At 39.0% G+C, this 14350-nt stretch overlaps 1 protein-coding gene across 2 annotated transcripts in view; it reads left to right on the top strand.

Annotated features, from left to right (window-relative positions):
• Positions 1 to 14350, top strand: part of EPS8L2 (EPS8 signaling adaptor L2) — a 93591-nt gene that overhangs the window by 24976 nt on the left and 54265 nt on the right. For both annotated transcript variants that reach the window (XM_083350650.1, XM_083350651.1), the window contains 2 exons: positions 4961 to 5024; positions 6745 to 6800. In XM_083350650.1, coding sequence (XP_083206776.1) covers positions 4981 to 5024; positions 6745 to 6800 — 100 coding nt within the window. In that variant the 5' untranslated portion in view covers positions 4961 to 4980. The remainder of the gene's footprint in view (positions 1 to 4960; positions 5025 to 6744; positions 6801 to 14350) is intronic.

Genomic DNA, 14350 nt, shown 5'->3' with positions numbered 1-14350 from the left:
CATCTCTTCGCCCAGTGTCCTAAGGCCGTTCTACATACCATTGCATTTCTTGGCAAATCCAGAATTGCAGAGAATATCTTCCAGGAACTACTAGCTGGGGACAAATATTAAACAAGAATGGTTCCATGACATGTTACTTTTCAGTTTCCCGGGAACTTATAATTATTGCTGCAAGGAGAAGCGCTTGAAGAGATCCTGTTGAGGATTTCTTATTTGCTTATTTATGGTTACTGCACCTTTTCCAAATTTGGTGCGCCCTCAGTTGTGTTCCATTACTAAACCATATTTCCCAGCTAATATAGCTGCCAGATGGCAAAGGTTTTGAAAGGGATTAAAAATAACAGGAAGTGTCTTTAATAAGGTTGTTTATTATCATTTCTTTATTGCCGATATGATGTCTTCCACCATGCTTAGTTTTTTTTGTGGCACACCCATTGTATCTGACTTGCAGGTTACTTTAGATTAATCTTGTGAACTCCATTATATTTAATTTCTGCAAAATGTCAGGAATGTGAACTATTCTTGTTCAAGAACAAGTTCTACCAGTTTTGGGTTTGTAACAAACCCACCCTCTTTGTTTGAATGATATGCAAGTTCCTTTTTGTTGCTCTAAGGCAGGGATGTCAAACTGCCAGCCCGCGGGCCAGACGCATCACGCAGAAGCCGCGCCCACCCCATTGCCGGCAATGGCAAAACAGTCCCGATACGTTGCACGACGTCACATGACATCGTGAGTTTGACGTGTCTGCTCTAAGGTCACATAAATATTTCCCTGAATGGTGGATTTTGTATAAATTAACTAAATGTCTGTGTATACCCAACAATGGCAAGTGAAAGACCACTGTTTTCAGTAAATAAATGTGGTGCTTTCTAAGGATCAGATTACCGTGGTAGCAGCAGCCTCCTGTCTTTAAACATGGGCCACCCTAACCAAGTAAGATGGATATGAGAGAGGGAATACAACCCTATCAGTAGCTGCTTTTCTCAGAAACAGACATTTCCAGCTTCAGCTAGTATTTTAGAAGTTCCTCCCATGTTCCACAGATAGAAGGGAACATTTTTTCAAAATGTATGCTAGCTACAAGGTATGTGTGTATCAGTTAAAAACAAAGTATGCTTCCGAACTTTTGTATAACCAAATATATTTGAATCTCATACAATAGATCAGTTAAAGTTTCCACTAGCATTGTAATGGCTAGTTAATTTTGAAAAAGAAAGTCTTCGTGTGGGTTACCATTTCCCATTCAATGGATTTTAATATCATGTGCAGTTTATTTATTAGGCAGCTACAGCCAATCTTTTGCACAATATTTTTTTAGTTACAATTTTCTACACATATGCTGTATACAATTTCCAGTAGGAAGAGATTCAAAGATTGGAAATTCATTGTGTGTAAATAAAGCAATCCAAAACACAATGCAATTTGTCTTCTATATGTCCCTCACTGCAAAGGATGCCACACAGTATGACCGACTGAGATGTCTGGAAATGGGTAGCTTTGAAGGGAAATGTTGTAGGAAAGGTTATTCAGTTGTAAAAGTAAAAGAGAGAACTAGTTTACTAATTCATGTTAGCAACTATGCTTCATTTTATAGTGTGAAGCAACTGTGTCCCATGCATCAAATAGATTTGTGAAATAAAAACAGAAAGGCAAATACGATGCAATAATGCTGTCTAAACCAATTATCTATCTTATCTAAACCCATTAATATACAATAAGATTTGTATGGGGAGCGAGCATTTGTGGTTTATTATGTGTTTTGCCGTCTTCTGTCTGTTCACCCACATCCAACTTTCAGAGACTTAATATATTGGCTGCCTCCATTCTTTCTCATGTTTTACAACTTTGTTTAATGTTTTCAAGTTTAAACCTGTATTTTGCTTGATGGCATCAATCCAACATATTCTTTACTAGCCTTGTTTTTTAGCATCTTCAACCATTCCAAGCATGATTGATCTTTTGATGAATTTGATTACATGATATGACCAAAATAAAGCAGCTTATATTCCAGTCTGGATTGATGCAAACTAAAATGTGCTTGATCGTTTACTTTTGTTCTCCAAGCTGTACATAGTACCTGTTTTCAAGTTCATAAGGAGTTTAGTTTTCTTCTGCTTTTTATTGTCCAACTGTCACAAATATATATAATTTATGGGGAAACTATAGCTTTGACTATTCTGTATTTGGTATTAAGAATAGTCTTGTTTTTTCAGATCTTCTTTATGTTAGTCATTGCAATGCAACCGAAAGTTGTTCTAGTTTATTTTGAGGTTTAGTGCCTCCTCTTTGAGTAAGTCAAGAAAAATAAATAAAATCCTGAACTGATTCAGTTTGTTTATTGTCACTTATTACTGTGATTTTACTTTGTGTTTATAGATACACCAGGGAGAAAAAAATGTAAAATATGAATAAGTAGGGTTATTAGTACTAGGTAAGATTTGATTTCTGTTTCAGATTTGGTTTGCATTTGAAATTCAGACTCTAACAATATTCCATGTGCATTATTTTGAGAACTGAGATTTGGTAAATGATTATAAATCGTAATGGAATGGTATGATGTCTGCTTCAATTTTTGGCAGAATGGGAAGGGAAAAAAACCCAGTGATATATTAGCCTACAAAATTTCAGCCAGATAATTTAAAGAGTTTCACTACAGTAAAGTTTTGAAATATCCCCCATGTATTTCTTTTAAGGCAGAAATATGAGGGCTGAAGAAAAATCAATAGCCATTTGCAAATAGTCCATCAAAGAGCCTGTACAGAAGATGTCATGAACCAGTGCAGAGAGAGTCCTATTCCAATTACGGTAACAACAAAAATGTTCAAAAGCTGCTTTAAAAAATTGAAAAGTCTACTGTTCTATGAATAGTAGTTATTCTGGCCAGGCAGGTTTTTGACATGGTTGATGGGCAAGATTAACCTCTTCTGGGAATTATTAATATGTGCTTCCTCCCCAACCTTTAATAAAAATGTTTGAGATATTTTATTTAACTGCATTCCGATAAAAGGAATTATCCTATCCAGTGAACAGTAAACACACCATCTCAGACCTATTCAAACAATGACAAGGACTTAATTCACTCCAGGAAATGATAAGTATCAGAAAGAAAATAAGATTTTTTTTAAAAAAAAAGAATGATGGGAAGAATAGAGGGAGTAGTCCCTTGGTGCTCTCTGAGCTAGACTGTTTTCTGGCAGACGGTTCATTACCCAAACTAGTAGCACTGATGATGTTGCCTAGTTAGGCTAATGAAATGTCTGCAAGAAAACAGTCTAGCTCAGAGAGCACCACGGACCCCTCATTTTAACCCTGAGCTGCAAATATTCTCCTTCATCGAGAATAGAGTGAATTAAAAAAAGGAAGGAAAGGAAGGAGATGAAAAGCTGAAGAGCTGCAAACAGTCTGAACACAAAGACCCACATGGAGATTCGGAAGAACTATGACACAGATCATAAAAATAGATTGATACGGGTAGTTAAGGAAAGATAGAGATAAAATATGGAACCTTTGGAGAAAGAGAATGTCTCACACACACAATCAAAAGCAAACAGGATTTTAAAAAATTCAACACTCTTCTATCCCACTGTAAATCAGGAGTTTATGCTTTAAAAAATAGGTTTCATTGTAATGATAAGGAGATCATTTTTTAAAATATATATATATATATAAATGGCCGCCCTGAAGAATTCGCAGGTGACAGTTTCTATTCCGTCAGAAAGAAATTCTAAAAGTAGAAAGAATGGGGGCTTTGGGTTTTTTGGAATATACTTTCCTTTATATTATATGTTACTGTATTAATTTGTGTTGTGAACTGATTTACCTCTAGAAGATATCCAGCATTTCAAAACATATTTGATATTTATGGCTTAAAAATTGTTTCGGGTAGGTTTTTTTTAAAAAGGAATAATTAACTGAATCCAAAATGAAATTTCCCCCCCCTCAAATCTGAATTCATTAATAAGCTTCTAAAAGTGACATCGGTTGTATTTTGCAGGCGGCGGTAGTTTAACATCTGGCTTTGGCATAAATTACAGATTAGCTAGTTTTGATTTTTTTTTCACTCTGAATGTTAGGAGGGTTTTAATGTAGTACAATATGCAAATTAATTTTAGCTTGCATTTTATCTGCAACTGAACGTCTTCCAAATCGGTTATTCAGTTATGTATTTAATTTAAATGTATATTTATTGGTTGGTTTGTGGGATTAAATTTGATGCATTACTGGCTATTCAATCTCTTGGCAGTTCAGGATAAAAAGGTATTTCGTTAAAACCAAGGATATTAAAAATGAATTGAAATGATCAGCAATTTAAAAAACTGCCCCAAGAGACACATTAAAAGCAGAAATCAGTCTTCACCACTCAGCAAAGAGGGTTAATCAAAGATGCACCGCATCCCCAAGAGGATCACAAGGCTGTTGTGAAGGAGCTTAGAGCGTGGAGGAAGTCTACAGGCAGATCCACACTTCCTGCTTGGCCCATTGTTAGCATGGTCCCCTCAATCTTTTTTGAATACAGGAATAGATGATGCCCTGTTAAATCATTGAACTGCTCTCATCTTCCTTTCCACTTTTAAATCCCCCAGTGGGCACCTTCTTTGAAAGAACAATATGTTCCCTTTTGCAATCAACAGGGCTACAATGGTACCATAAGGGAGAAGGTCTTATGGTGACCATAGTCTAGACCAGGGGTAGGCAACCTTGGCTCTTTTATGACTCGTGGACTTCAACTCCCAGAATTCCTGAGCCAGCTCAGGAATTCTGGGAGTTGAAGTCCACAAGTCATAAAAGAGCCAAGGTTGCCTACCCCTGGTCTAGACTGAGCACCATCCTGATCCCTTTGCCAGCCCGTTGCAACTACACTGTTATAATTTGTTTGGTAAAAGCTATATGACTAAGCAAATCAATGATTAGAATGTAAGCATGGTAGCCTCTTAAGTAATCCATGTTGTTCTGTTGTAGGTGAATATCCTGAAAGCAGTATGAGCCAGAAAGGATCCACAAGCAGCCACCCTGGCTCTGCAAAGTAAGGAATCTATTGTTTAAACAAACAAACTGTGGGGGAAGGAGAAAGCAACTGGAGAGGTTCAGAGTTCTACAATCTGGATTGTCACCAGAAGTACACTGAGGATATGTAGAGGGCAAGTTTGCAGATGCTGAAAAGTAGAATTGTGTCTTGTGTAAATAATATTTCTACTTTTTAATTTCTGGCTAGATTGGGTAGACATGAAATCCCCTGCTGGGTCTCTGGATTATGTGCAGTTTATATTTCTAATTCCCATTGTATAATGATAGTAACAACTCAATTGTTTTTCTGTCCCCTAAAACAGTGTTCCCAACCTTTTTCGGTCCACAGACTGGCAGTAATGGTGGCAGGGGGGTGGGGAAGGGATGGTTGAGTGTGCACAACCTAATCTCACACACGCACAAATAAAACTTCCTGTGCTCACCTGCCACTTGCGTAGCCCCAATGGGCCATGGTCCGGTACTGGTCCGTGGCTCAGAGTTTGGAGACCACTGCTCTACAATTTTACAATTAAATATGGGATTTGTAGGAAACAAAATGTCTGCCAAAATGATTATTATTTGTGACACAAATCCTGTTTCTGACGACTGACACAGATTCTTATGCAAGTCATGTTATTTGTGGCACATGTTTCATTCTCCTGAGAGGAAGTCTTTGTGTGAGAGTGGAGAGCATTGGATTCTGTGTGGAAGGAGTGCAATCTCCATTCACTTCTGGCATACAAACCCCTCAATAGTTCTTGTATGTAGAACCATAGATTTGGAAGGAACCATTTAGTAGCCTTGACTGCGAGATGGGCAGCAAATAAATAAATATAGTCAACACCCCATTCAGTGGAGGAATCCAGATTAAAATATACCCACATAGGACAGCCTAGCCCAGGGGTAGACAACCTTGGCTCTTTTATGACTCATGGACAACTCCCAGAATTCCTGAGCCAGCTATGCTGGCCTAGCCTCTGCTTCAACTCATCCACTAAAAGGGAGTGCAGTGCTTCTCTAGGTAATTGGTTCCAGTGTTAACTACTCTGTTGGGATTTTTTATATATATAATATCCAATCTGCTTTCCTGTAACTTAAATGTATTATTTCATGTCCTGAGTTCTTAAATTGCAGAAGACATGCCTTGACCTCTTTTCAGGTTCAGGTTCAGGATGGGGACTTCGAGGTTCTAGTGAAAGACACAGCAAGTCCTGTAGCCTGAAACCAGACTATGGCTGATTTATGTCACTTTAGGGATTACAGCTCCTGAAGAGAAATGGCTTGTTTGTTCCCTTTTATTCTTTTACTATGACATCAGCAGGGAATTTAATGTAATGTATTCAATTTAGACAGCGCCTGATTCCTGACTCTAGGCAGTGTACAATAAAAGCAAGCAAAAATAGAAAATACATTATAATAACATTAAAAAAAGGTTGGTAACTATGAGTACATAGTAAGTGACAAAGAGCCAGATCTGTTGCAGAGTCTTTGCTCAATTTGAAACCAACAAATTACAATCTGAGGAGTGAGAATCGGGAAAGAAAAATCAAAAATGCTGTTTTTAATCTCATGATATGCAAAAAATGGAGGACTTTGCCGCCAAAACTTGCTTAGGATTCTATGTCCTGTTTTCCCGCGCAGGAATTTAAACTGTCATCAGCACAGTGGAAACAAATGGTGAATTTTCTCAAAGACAAATTAAAGTACTCGTTTCATCTTACTGCTTTCTCTTTTTCCAGTGGCAGCATGGGTAAAGGAGATGGTGCTGGCAAAATGAGTGCAAAAGATTTATATGGTAAGTCCATATTTCATGCTTAATAAAGCTTGTTCAAGGATGGAAGGTTAGATCCAACTTTGTATCTAACAAGAGGTAACTTACAAAATGATGAAAAATGACCATTTGTTGGCATTTTAAAGAAAATTATTGACTGTTTGAAGAAAATTGCCTTTCTATTTTCGATATGGGGTCATTCAGCCAATTAACCCCTAATCCACAGGACCGCAAAGGTCAGGCTAGTAAGAACAACCATCTCTAAAAATCTCTAATCATCAATGACTATTTCTGAAACAGGGAAATTTAAGGAATAATATAACAATTCTTATATTAAACTTATATTGCATTGCTATGTGTACACTAGGTTAATGAGCAGTTTGTACTGCTCTCCAGAATGAAGTGCAGTTCAGCCACTCTCACTTGGCTCCTCCTGCTAGTGCAAGCAGTTAATGTAACTATCTGTGATTTATTTGGTATAAGCGTCTTTGCTTGCTAGGAATTCTGTTGGTTGCAGGATGCCTGGAAAACAACACCATGTAGCAGAAGACTAATTTAATCTGTCATGTACAACAACAAGAATTATAAAAAAGAATTGCCAGAAAATTAGTTTATTCAAACTTTTTAAATATGTAAAAAACTAATAATTTGCAAGTGTTAGCCTTCTAGGGGGCGGTTCTTGGAGAAAGTGTGCCATGAATTCTTAAGGTTTTCTAAGCAGATCTTGTGTTGAGAGTTAGTATGGCCAGACTTTTTTTTATTTTTAATCCCATTTATATCCCGCCCTTCTCCGAAGACTCAGGGCGGTTTACAATTTTAAAGCACAAATCAATGTGCTTAGCAATAGCCTTCATTCTATGTATATGCCTGCTTATTAGGACTTTCGCCGCCCCCCCAAGCGGCATTATTACAAAGTCAGCTTAATTGCCCCCAACAATCTGGGTCCTCATTTTACCTACCTCGGAAGGATGGAAGGCTGAGTCAACCTTGAGCCTGGTGGGACTCGAACCTGCACTAATTGCAGGCAGCTGGTGTTACTTAAGGAGGCATTAGCCCACTGCTAATATACTTCTCCTGGTATAGTTTGTTAGACTGAATTTCTTCCAGATAGTTGGTCTGACCAGGCTTTATAAGTAGACTCCTTACTTTTGCTTCTGCAGGAGCATGTCTTTTGCTGGGGCAACTAGGCAAATGTTTCCAACCTTTTTCATCGCAGCAATTTGTATCTCTGTTCTATCAACCCAGTCTGGCTTTTAGTGCCTGACATCTGGCACTTTCAACTCATTTCCCCCTCTCTCCCCACATGCACGGGTTGCAGGAATTTGATGGATTCTTCTAGCGTGTGTAATGCACAAACTTAATCTTCCCTCTCTTCGCATCCTCTAGTCTCTCTTGTGGTGTTTTCTTCTGTGTATCGTTTGCTGGTGGCACATGTTTGATGGAAAGCACACCGACTGTCCTAAAATTACCTTGCACTGAACTATATGTAAGCACTGCCAGCTCATTGCTAAGGTGCAATGAAAGATAGGCTGTGGAGAGAACATATTGTTGGCATATTGTCCTCCCGCCTCAAGGATGGGAGGGAAACACATAGCTGTTGCTCTGTAGATGAGCCCCAAGAGACTCAGGTGTGAATCAGGAGTCTCCCGATTCAAAATTCACCTCTACTGCATCGAACTTGCTAATTAAGTATGGTCTCAGAAGCTTCATGGCTATTTATTGAAGTTCACTTCAGGATGTAGAAATATAATAACACACCTCTTCAGTAGCTGCTCCCATAGTAGTAACAGGAGCCGATGAATGACCCTTCTTCCTATTTGCACAAATGAATGAATTTCCTTTGCCTGCCACAAATGTTCCTTGTCTTCCCTTGAGGTCATTAGGGTACCAAGTGCTCTTTGCCTTTGGCAACGAACACCCAAACGTCTCATGTGTTAAGCCCCATATTCTAAAAGATTCTCCACCTACTTGCTGAAAGATCCGTAGGCTTACAGATCCAGCAGGCAGATCTCAGGTTTCTGCTTCATTCAGTACACAGCTGCCAGCTGAATAAATGTTAATGTAGACCATGAATAAATAAAGTGACTTCTCTGCTTACTGGCTTCTGTTTTGAACCAACATGAAAGGGCATTGAAGGGAAATCCATTATATTATTGGCAAGTTTAGGTCTAGGGAGAAGTATTTCAGAATAACTAGAGGTTTGTACGAGAAGCCCAATGTTGCTTTTTCTGTCATATTAGCAATATCCCTCCCCCTTCCCTGAACTTACAGTAAATTTTTAGCAAGGCTAAAGTATTGTATTGTACCTCCTGATCGTTTTGCCTTTTGGATTCTTCTAGAAGGGGGATAAGTCCAGATCTCTGGATTTATTTTTATATGTAAGCAATCCATTCCATTCTGGAGATTCCATTTGGAGATACAATCAATCCTCGTGGTCAAAGTGGCTCCCAGAACCTTATCAGGTGATGCGCTTGCTATGACATTAGATGCTATTGCTCATACAAATGGACCATCAAGCGAATCAATCCGAAGTTCTCACTTGAGGCACAAACAACCAAGTTCAAATTATATTACTTTGGACACATTATGTGAAGACCAATTCTTTTGAGACATCTATAATGTTGGGAAAGGTTGAAAGAAAGAGAAGATCAACCAGTAGCAAGGTGGATGGGCTCAGTGACGGTGGCAGTTTGGAAGATCTGGAAGACCAGATTAGGCATTAATTATCACAGAGGAAATCTATCTGTCTGGTTGCTGAGAGTTAAAATGACTTACATAATAGCAAATAATCAATTAACTTTACACAATGGTCCTCACATCTAGGGATGCCAAACAGAAAGCCATTTGCTAGCCCTTCTCCCTTGTTTCTCCTTATGACTTTTGTAGCAGAAATCACACAAAGAAAAAATCCCGAAGCATGCTCAGTATGGCCGTACTGTTGCAGAAGTCTTAAAACGGGATGTTACAACTGCTGGCACACAAAATTAGTGTGAAATCTACCCTAAAATACCAATCAGCCCTCCAAGATAAAGAAAAATTAATAGAAAGATGTTGTGAGATCATTTTCTTTGAGATGCTTTAATTCAAAGAATTCACTGTCTGGATAGAAGCCTGAAAATGGACCCATTCCCTATTAGCTATTAGTATTTTACAACATAAAATAAGGAAGTATTAGGCATACTTTTTCCCTGTGTTTGTGGACAGAAAGGTGGAATGATGATATCTTTTAGCAAACTAGGATCTTCTTCACAACTCTGTCCTTTGGTTACATTGGCTTTCAACTCTCATAACATAGTTTTGGGCTGTGGCAGTAGCCATGCAATGCATCCTGGAGGCCTAACGTTAGAGAAACGTGGCATAAAGAATAATGGTGAGGTGCTACCATTTGTCTTGCTGCTCATAGAACTGAAAATATCCATTGCGAATTGGATGCCAGTCCTCTAAGAATGTTCATGTAATATTCCTAATAGTTGCCAAGTGATGATGGAATATTCAAGGCATGTCACTTGACATAAGAAATTATATGTAATTTAAGAATGAGTTGGATACAGAAACAGTACACTAATAGGCTAGTATGAAGCCAGGAGTTATTGCCCATGTGTTTAGTCAAGATCACAAGAGATCTTTTCTGAATGCACTTACTTTTCCGTACTTTGAAATAATGAACTTTTTTGTCTCAACAATACAGAGAAAAGTGTGTCTGGGTATGGATTTTAGTAACTTCCTGAGAATTTTAAGTAGCTTCCTGAGAATCTGTGGAGGCCCCCAAATCATGGAATGTTAGCTAGTCCAGCTCTCAAGCACATAGGAATTTGTCTACCAGCTAGTCAGACATTTTTATAACCTTAGCATTTAAAACCAAGATTTGTTTAATATCTCCATAGGCTTTATTTCCATAAATGAAACCATGTGACCACGGATAGCTACAAAAAATTATAGGCGTGGATGGCTATGGCTACCGAGAACAGACTGGACAAACTGTTCCTTTTTCTGAAGCAACAGCAAACACTCCTTGAGTTAGGTGAACTCAGAAAGAACTCATTTCTAATAGCTTGTTGAAGAAGCCTGTGAAGATGCTTGTTTAGTAATCTGTCTTAATTGTTAGCATTTGGCATTGTATTTATCTTTTAAGATAAATGAAAGGAGCAGATGAACTCTTGTGGTTGCAATGAAAATGCTTTTCACAGAAGTAATTTTGCATAGGGAAGGAAAATGAGATCTTAAACCGCAAAAAGCTGGGTTGGTAGTCTTTAAGGTATTTAATAACTTTAATAATTTTAACTTTATTAGCACTTTGAATGTACACTAATGGCTTGGGTCCGGGATATCTGAGGGAACACCTGCTGCCAGCATCAAGTTCCCTTCGTCTAGTGCGCTCACACAGGGAGGGTCTTCTCAGGGTGCCACCGGTAAGAGATTGCCGGCGGGTAACACCCAGGGATAGGGCCTTCTCAGTGGGGGCGCCTGCCCTTTGGAACCAGCTGCCAGTGGAGCTGAGGACTGCCCCCGACCTCCGTTCATTCCACCGGGGCCTGAAGACCTGGCTCTTCGAGCTCTCTGGCCCAGGCTGAGGATTAATCTTATTTTAACTGGGGTTTTATTTATGCAGGGACAAATATAATTTTTTTAAATTTGTTTTTAACTTTTGTATCTTGGTTTTTAATCACCCTGTAAACCGCCCTGAGTCCTTCGGGAAAGGGCGGTATATAAATGTAATAAAATAAATAAAATAAAATAAATAAATAATTGGCATACATTAAAATGAAATTTCATTGCATTCAGCTCTCAAAGGGTCACTACCTCCAATATACACTGCATAAATATGACAAAAATAAATAAATACAGAATTATGCATATACCCACATATATTATATGACAACAACATTCTAGTATTACAGGATTCTCTTGTTCTTCTATTAGTGTGTGTGTGTGTGTGTGTGTGTGCGCGCGCACACTCCTGCATGTTCTCTGAGAAGACTCAGTAGAGTAAATTTAATTGAATGGATCTGTTCAGATCTCCTTCCCCTTTTCCTTGAACAATTTTAAATTGAGCCAGTTTAGTCTAGCAGTTAAAGTATCAGGCTAAAAAACAAAGAGACTGTGAGTTCAAGTTGCACCTTAGCTACAAAAGCCTGCTGGGTGATCTTGGTCCAGTCACTCTCTCATCCCAACCTACCTTACAGGGTTGTTGTTGTGAGGAAAATAGGAGGAGGAAGGTGTGTTGGATATGTTCGTCACCTAGGGTTATTTGTAAAAATAATAAAGGTAGAATATAAATAATGAAATAAACAAACTCTACTGTTTATTCCAAGGCAGTATTACTATTTCAGTTTCTCCTTTCAATTTTTCCCCCCATTGTAGATAACAGCATCAAATGAGTCTCAGCTCTTTTCTGATACAGCATTTGGCTCCCTAATCTTGTTTAATGTTGGTTTTTCTTCCACACCATTTTCGCAAGAGAATAATGTAAATCCTAGATTTATTTCTCCTAATTTTGTATTTGGTTGAAAATGAATGCAAAGAGGAAAAGTAATTGTCTGAAAGCATTAAAAATAATGTTGCTGCTTGCTTATCATTGCTAATATATCACTTAGTGAAAGAGGCCATAGCAAATAGGCCTGGATGTGAATTTTAGAAACACAATCCTCCCTTCAAATTGTTCTCATTCTCGGTTATTAGACATTCATTCCCTTGGACAAACCCACATTTTTGCTTTTATACTCGTCTGACATCTGTAATTGTGAACTAATACAATTACTATTATGTCATGCCCTCTTCAGGTTGCAAGTATTTGAATTATTATATTCTAAATGTTGCAAATTTCCATGTTTTCCCCCAGTAACATTGTAACATCATTTTTGCTTTTCCTGCAGTGCAAATTGTAAATTTAATGTGGAATCGCAACAGATGTCCATCTGTGAAGTTCTTGTTGCTAAGCTTGGTTGTGTGCTTGCAGATATTTCATCACTCAACTAGGCAACATCACCCAATTGGGTAATACTAATACTACTACTGCAGTCATGTCAGGAGCGCCGAAGCCCTTCCGGGCTGGAAGGAATGAACGGTGACATCATTGTTGCCTAGAAGAATGCCCAGTTGGGGGCTCCTTTCACATCCCCATTAAATTGCCCACTGAAGTGGTACCCATTTATCTACTTGCAGTCACCCATTTTCGAACTGCTGGTTTGGCAGGAGCTGGAATGTGTGACAGGAGCTCACCCCTCCCATGGCAGCAACTGGGTCTTGAACGCAAGCCTGTCCATAATCAGCTCAGCGTCCTAACCTCATGATCCATCGTGCTTCTAGTTGGGCAATGAAACATTTGCAAGCAAACAACCAAGCTCAGAGAGCAGAAAGAGCTCCATTACAGAGGTTTGGGTGCCTTTGTGTAAGGTATCAAGAGTTATGTCTCCTGTTTTGCAGGAATGAAGCCATACCTAAGAATGTGGCACCCTGCATAATCTTATAGTTGTAATAGCATGCTGTTCTTGTTGAGTTTTATTTGGCCAGCTGCAGTCCTATTCTAAAAGTTGATTTTCAAGGTAGGTAAAGGTAAAGGTTCCCCCGCACATGCGTGCTAGTCGTTTCCGACTCTAGGGGCCGGTGCTCATTTCCGTTTCAAAGCCGAAGAGCCAGCGCTTGTCCGAGGACGTCTCCGTGGTCATGTGGCCGGCATGACTAGACGCCAAAGGCGCACGGAACGCTATTACCTTCCCACCTTAGTGGTCCCTATTTTTCTACTTGCATTTTTACGTGCTTTCGAACTGCTAGGTTGGCAGACGCTGGGACGAGTAACAGGCGCTCACTCTGTTACGCGGCACTTGGGATTCGACCCGCCAAACTGCCAACCTTCTGATCAACAAGCTCAGCGTCCTAACCCACTGAGACACTGCGTCCCTAATATATACTAGTAATTAAATTGCCCACCAAATAGTAGCCAAATCACAGCTTTGAGCAATACTCTACTGTTCCATGCTTGCACAATCATTGTGCCAACCTATGCTACTCTTGTTACAAATTGACATGCTCCAATAGAAAAGAAGCTGTAGCTCAGTATCTGTTGAACTGTCAAATTCTTGCTGCTTTTGGTTGTTTACTTGCAAATGTTTCATTACGAAAGGAGGCAACGTTACCTAGCTGAGTTATGAAATGTCTGCAGGCACACAACCAAGCTTCGCACCAAGAACTTCACAGTTGGAGATCTGTTGTGATTCCTTAACCAGCTTTACAACTTGCATTGCAGGAAAAGCAAAACGTTTGTTTCAGTGTTACTAGGGAAAAACAAGGAAACTTGCAATGTGTGAAATTTCAGGATGCCAGGAAGACTGAGACTAGGAGGGGAAGTTCCCAAGTGAAATCATATCTCTGCCACAATATGCTCTTTTCAGTTTTCCTGTCTGCAATATGAAAAATAGCGCTGATTTACCCAAGTCTAGTTACAAGAATAATGCTCATAAAACATTCTTACTCTAGAAAGCGCTGTATAAATGCTTGCGGTTGAAGTTGCATGTTTTGACACGCTATCGTTGATGTGGTGTTTTCATCACATGGAGACTTCTCTCAAGAAGGAGGAA

This window comes from Vipera ursinii (assembly GCF_947247035.1).
Source record: "Vipera ursinii genome assembly, chromosome: 1".
In the NCBI taxonomy this organism is placed as follows: domain Eukaryota; kingdom Metazoa; phylum Chordata; class Lepidosauria; order Squamata; family Viperidae; genus Vipera; species Vipera ursinii.
The sequence above is the reverse complement of the archived record's forward strand: the minus strand, read 5'-3'. Positions and strand labels throughout refer to the sequence as shown.